At 36.5% G+C, this 6,687-nt stretch overlaps 1 protein-coding gene across 3 annotated transcripts in view; it reads right to left on the bottom strand.

The window, feature by feature from the left end:
* Window positions 1–819: 819 nt before the first annotated feature.
* Window positions 820–6,687, bottom strand: part of NODGS (nodulin/glutamine synthase-like protein) — a 52,351-nt gene continuing 46,483 nt past the window's right edge. For 2 of the 3 annotated variants that reach the window (XM_077364054.1, XM_077364053.1), the window contains exons 16-18: window positions 4,827–5,059; window positions 3,438–3,580; window positions 820–1,113 (exon numbers count right to left, since the gene is read on the bottom strand). In XM_077364054.1, the coding sequence (XP_077220169.1) occupies window positions 1,051–1,113; window positions 3,438–3,580; window positions 4,827–5,059 (439 nt within the window). In that variant the 3' untranslated portion in view covers window positions 820–1,050. Of the gene's footprint in view, window positions 1,114–3,437; window positions 3,581–4,826; window positions 5,060–6,687 lie in introns of those variants that run through there. The other variant, XM_077364055.1, reaches the window with a different exon arrangement.

Here is a 6,687-nt window from a genome sequence, read left to right as displayed (position 1 = left end):
TTTTTTATCGAAAGAGGTTCGAATTGAATGCAAGATAACAAGCCTATCTAAGGATAAAATCAATCCTGGCTTGCTATACCCATGCTGAACAACTTGGACTGAGCTAAAATATTGTTTTGCACGGGCCCGAGTAGTACATAAGTCCTAAATCCTAATAAAACTTGATACGTTTCAGAAGTGTAGAAGTTACTTTGGGGGGGTTGGGGGTGAAGAGGGTAGCATTTTCTTTAAGTCCAATAGGCTCCTGTAGTATTGTTTGCCATACACATCCCACAACCATCATTCATCTAGACAGCAATGGCTAGGGGTGCAACTTGGGCCGGGCTCAACCCCAACCCGACAGGTTCAACACTTCAACACATCAAGCAGAGCCAACCCAGCCCTATTTGGAAAATCAGGTTAGACGAGTTGGGTTAGGGTTGAGGTAATGCTACCTCGGGCTGCGCTAAGACTGGTCTTAACCCGACCCAACCCAGCCTGAGTTGCACTTCTAACCATGGCCTGAACATTGCTCCAATCACGATCTATAAAACGTTTGATCAAAGACCTCCAAATGAACAGTAAGGAATAAAATGTTTTAACAGATATCAAAGATAGCACCACAAGATTGATTTTCTGAGCCACCTTGCCCATCAATGGTGGGATGGGCCCCAGCACATGGGCGGTCAGGATCTTGATCCTATGTTTAAGATGTGATGCACATAGAAAACGTGGCCCACAACAGCACTAAAATAAGGCGGATCCCACATGAATCCCTTCTTTTTCTGGATAACCTTTGTTAAGTTAAGCAATATAAATCATAAGAACTGAAGAACAAAGGATAATAACATTGTTTAATTGGTATACTCAGAGGAAAATATAGTGCTTAACTGTTCAGTGACCAAAATAAATAACCCCAAAAACATAAACTGATAAATCCAATGTGACAAATGGTCACTTATTGAAAGACAAAGAGATAGTACTGGTCCACAATGGATAGAAATATTTCAATTAATTGAATCATAATGCAAATCGGTATCTCACCAACCAATCCAGAAATTGCTTGGATCATTAATACCGGTGTATCAATTGCTTGAATGCATCTTTATTCTTCGAATAGTAGTCAATCTCAGCCTGCAACACAACAGAAGAACACCATATGAATTCAAGAATCAGTCTAGCATTGATGACTTATAATTACTCCCACTATATAGCTCAGAAACCTTTTCCTAATATACATTATATGAGAAAAGAGTTCCTACCCCCTAGAGTAGATAGCTTATCTACTCACTAGGCTTAAAATACCGTAGGGGCCGCATTTTTTGGGTGATGCAAACCATTCATTTGATGGGCCCTCACATAGATAGGATGTGCCCAAAAAATCAGCTCCATATGATCATCCCAACCCTTCAATTTTCCTTCAATTTGTGGAGGTAAAAATGGACGAGTATAAACCTTCACAAATCTGCCCATTTTTTGCCTCCACAGTGCAAAGGGTTAGGATGATCCTATGGAGCTGATTTTTTGGGCACACACTATCTATGTGAGGGCACATCAAATGAATGCTTTGGATCACCCAAACAATGTGCCCCCACTGTATTTTAAGCCTAGGGAATAGATAAGCTATTTACTCTTGGGAGTCTCTCTCTCTCTCTCTCTCTCTCTCTCTCTCTCTCTCTCTCTCTATATATATATATATATATATATATATATATATATATATATTATGTGACTAATATAAAAAAAAATCGTGATGAAAGTACGAAAAAATCCTCTTTGTATTTGCCCAAGATAAATCAGGTTGAGTTCTAATTGTTCATGTTGACTCCTTAGTCATAAGATCAACTAAGCCTCATTTGGTCACCCCAGGGGCAGCAAGACATAAAACAGTGTTTGCATGCCATGTTGTAATGGGGATGGAAGATATTTGATGGAAATATACCTAAAAATGGTTCTAGTTATCAGTTCAACTCAGTCGACGTGTGCCTGGAAACTGACGGCTGTTTGAAGCTGAAGATTCAGTTCCCTTGGTTAAAGTGTAAATGACTATAGAGGCAATATGAATTGATTCAAGGATAGATGAATTCATGAGTAGAACGGACTTTCTCGTGTAGTTTCCAGAGAGAGAGAGAGAGAGAGAGAGTTTTGTAAAGTTATGAAAATAGTGGGATGTCTCTTGTATCTTAGTTGGACGAGAGAGAGAGAGAGAGAGAGAGAGAGAGAGAGAGAGAGCGCTTTTGACCTAATCTATATACGGACATACGGTATTGTTATACTTTATGTAAAATGAGATGAGAGCGGAGAGTTTCGTACTGAAGTGGGGGCTGTTTGAGTGGTTTTAAATTTCTAACGAAACCGACATTATACGACCAAAATTTTTTCGTTTCCATCCCCACGAAGGTCCTGTTTTCAACTTTTGATTTGTTGCACTAATTAATAAATTGCCATTCAGATATAAATTGTGCAAATAGTGGTGCCGGTACTAATTGCAAGGTAGAAAACTTTTTATCTTTATCAACATGCTTCGTGTACCTGTCCTTGTTGAATCGAAGGTTGGTCCACTTTTCATTTCAATGTGAAGAGTCGGGAATTTAAGATTTCAAAACCAGAGCATCGTACAAATGATGAATCTCTAACTAAGCATAGAGAGGGGAAATATTTTTTTTGCAAGCCATTTTACTTTGCATTTCATTTCATTAATGTAGAGAATAACATTTGGTAGGCAGCATCATTGTCTTGTACAACAAAGTAACCATATTTTATGCATGGGATGTTGAATCGACATGGGACCAATAACACCTTGTAACTATATGTGGTATTGACATAGTATTGGGGGCTTGGGAGGGATGCCATGTTATTATACTTTGTTATATTTGATTACATTGTACTTCTTTATTGACTTTACTATTCCATACATGTGTGTCACTAGGTATTAGATGCAATTAAGCCATGGCTTCTAAGTTTGTATTTGTGTTTATTCTAGCATTTCCAAAATTTACATCTTAAAATTTCATCATTTGCATATGTTTCTATACATTTCCGTGATTTCACAAGATTTCCACCTAAATTTCAAACCGAAACCGAAATGTTTCCGTTTATGTGCGGACTGAAACCGAAATCGAAACTGAAATTTAAAACCTAGTTATAAGATATAACTGGATTAAATATATAGATGACTGAAATTCCATCACATGTCCACTTTTGTTTCTGTTGCTTTGATGATATTTTTAAACCTTAAATAATTTTCAAAAATACAATAAAAATAAATGTACCATGCAATATTAATTTCATTAAGATGAATAACGATAAATATTTAGCATGAGGACATATGAGGGTATGACATTCTCATGGATTAACCATCAACAATTGGAGTTTTTCATATATTTTCTTGAATTCATGAATAAAGTAACATTTTGCAAAGAAAAAGATTGAGGCAGCACAATTAAATTATGTATTACCTTTCGGACGCCTATTACAGCTGTAACAAGTTTTTCACCAATTAGATCCTTCAAAATAATATCTTTTTCAAGAGCTTCTACGGATTCACTGAGTACTTTTGGCAGTCTTTTCAGCACTCCATGGTGATTAGAAGGATTTGTTTCTGCTCCATAAAATAGAATGCAGGAATAAGTTATTCAACATGCTTGACACTCTGATAGCAAATTTGCAGGACTCTTTCTAAAGTCCAACGGAAATCAAATAAGGACTAGATGACAATAAGAAAAAAATCTGCTCTCCAATAAAAATAGAAGAAACATGATTTTTCTATTTTATAGCTTTGAATAGACTGCTTGTTATAAATTCAGCCATTCCCAAAGCATCTCTATTTTTGTTTAGCATTCACATGACATAAGGCCTACATTAACTTATGTCATGTGAATCCTAAACAAAAATAGAGTTGCTCTTTGGCTTAAAGTCATGGGTATGCTCTTCATTGACGCGAGTTCGAATCCCACCAGGCTTACCTAATGCACGCGGTTTACGGGTGATGCGCGCTTATGTCATGTGAATCCTAAACAAAAATAGAGTTGCTCTTTGGCTTAAAGTCATGGGTATGCTCTTCATTGACGCGAGTTTGAATCCCACCAGGCTTACTTAATGCACGCGGTTTATGGGCGATTGTGTGCATCCATAGGGAATAGTCCTGCCCTAAAAATTGGGGCTGGGATGCCCTACGTCATAAAAAAAGGCCTACATGAACTATGTCAACATATCCCAGGTCACATTTGAGGTACTCATCGTTGTTTCCATTGGAGCATCAAGAGCATCTCAATCTCTTTGTACATAGTAAATACAGATATCTCAAGGAGATATGCAGGACAAGCATGCTTGCCAGAAAAAAAGAATTCATTTATTTCCCCGTCATTGTGCCCTTGGGCCTTTCTCGAATATTACCCTATAGTTTTTGTTGGTTTCTTGCATTCTGTGTGAAACTTAATGTCATTAGTCATTTCTAGCACCCCCATTTGTAGCAGCCACATTTCCTGCTCTCACTTTGCACATTCTCTTCACAATTTAGTGAACAATCACATGGACAACAATCATGTCTTACGCTGTGGCTTGTGCAAAGCGCAGGAATAACATATAGGACACAAAAATGTAGATTTATTTGGAGTTATAACATTAAAAAAACTTGGAATGATAATACTTGAGATCAACTTAGGGTGAGAACACTTGTAACCATTTATGAACAAAACCTGCTATACCACTACTAAAGATTAACTGGATGGATAGGTTAAATTGGGATTTGACTAATGAGGAAACTCTGGATTTCAAAACAATGGAAGGCAAATAAGATAATCCAAAGAAGTTATTATTCAAAATGAAATGAAGAATGTAAATCATACCAACAGGTTCAGGCAAGCTAAGATTCCTTCGAAGGCCATCAATCCCAGACGCTATAATTGAAGCCAAGCCTAGGTATGGATTTGCACACCCATCGAAGGTTTTTACCTCGAAGTTGCTCACAAGTCCAATGGAAATTCCAGGTGGACATGCGGTCCTCAATGGAGCTTCTCTATTTTCTTTTCCCCAACAATGGTATGCTCCACTCCATGTATTTGGTTGAATCCGATCATAACTGCACTTAAAAATCTCAGTTGCATTTCTATAAGGGATAATAAGCTTGTGAAATGCCATCATTCCATAAGAGAGGTGAATCTACGGGGAAAGTTTGATAGCATACAATATAGACGAGACATGTAACTCCATGAAAATTACACCTAAGTAGCCAACCTTCACGTTCTTATATTGCAGCTCAAAATGTTCACACCATCAAAGACTTTGGAAATTAACCAGCCAAGACACAGATCGAATTAAAAAAGTATGAATTAAGATTGGAAGAGAAAATAGGGTATAGAAGAAGTTCCAAATTGCATAGTAGAGAGAGTAGGCATGACAGGAAAAAAGCAGTAGCAAGAAACACTATTTTTTTTTGGAATGGTAGTAACACTATTTGACTAACATAAAATGCTTAAAATCTATGCAGAACTAGAAATAAAAGTGATAAAAAAGCCATCTATAGATGCCATTAAAAACAGAGCTATGCAAAACTAAGTGATACAAACAAAACAGCAACAATTCATCTATAGCTTGTAGCAGCACTAAAAAATTTAATAAGAAAATTAATACATAGGAACTATAATGCATACTACTCAACATAAGTAGTATAGTCATTCAAGATTAATAGAGTTCTTATTCTGATGGAAGGATGAAGGGAAACTGCGCAATTAGTTGAATAAGCCATTGCCTACTATCAGTAAAATTTGCAATTTTTAAGCACGTACTGGTGCCTAAGATCTGGTTTAGATTTGGTTCATTTAATTTGCTCTTGGTTAAGAGTGGGGGTTTAAATTTGTTCTAGGTTAAGAGTGGGGGCTTAAATTTGTTCAACTTAAACCAACAAAAATAAATGAAATGCTGTTCATGATAATTTTTTTTCCTTAAATCAATGTTTGAGTCTTCATGAATTTTTTCTAAAGGATTCATTTAGCTGACCCCAACTAGTTTGGAACAAAGGCTTTGTTGAGTTGAGTTGAGTTGAGTTGAAATCAATGTTTGAGTCTAAGCTATGCAACTAGGATAAGTACATGCATGTGACAATGCTACATCAAATGGAGATCGTAGAGGAAGAAGAATGAAGAAAAGAGAAATTGTGAGAAAACAATGGATGACAATGTCAAAAGAAAGAAAGAAAGAGTGACATAAACTCGAATCGCCACCAAAGACAGAAACTAAATGTAACTCATGAAAAATGGGGAATATTTTTTTTTCTAAATAACAAAGAACTCAAATATTATTAATTTAAATCAAACTTAGAGTGTTTAGCAAGAGTAAACTGACATCAGTAATATAAATGAAAAAGACTAGACACTCCAATGACTCGGTACGCTCTTCCTACCCTCCCCATTTATTCTCGATGTTGTCCATTGTAGCAAAACCTGTGAGGGATTTTTGGTGTTAGTTCAAAGAACTATGTAGATTCATTCGGTACCTAAACAAATACAATTAAACAACTCTTGAATTTAAAGGCATACAACTTAATTCTATAGGTGAACATGTAACACAACAACAACGTTTTACAAGTGAAAAATTTATATTTTGTTATTATCACTATTAATGCATGAGACGACTCACCCAAGACAATCAAGCTCCCTTAGCTTGTGGACCCCCAATACGTTCCACTACCCTCGTCTACAGGTAGTGGGC

The sequence above is a fragment of the Tasmannia lanceolata genome, unplaced genomic scaffold (genome assembly GCF_043159265.1).
Source record: "Tasmannia lanceolata isolate RefF3 unplaced genomic scaffold, GAP_Taslan_0.1 ptg000020l, whole genome shotgun sequence".
Taxonomy (NCBI): Eukaryota; Viridiplantae; Streptophyta; class Magnoliopsida; order Canellales; family Winteraceae; genus Tasmannia; species Tasmannia lanceolata.
This window is presented reverse-complemented; position numbering and strand designations above follow the sequence as displayed.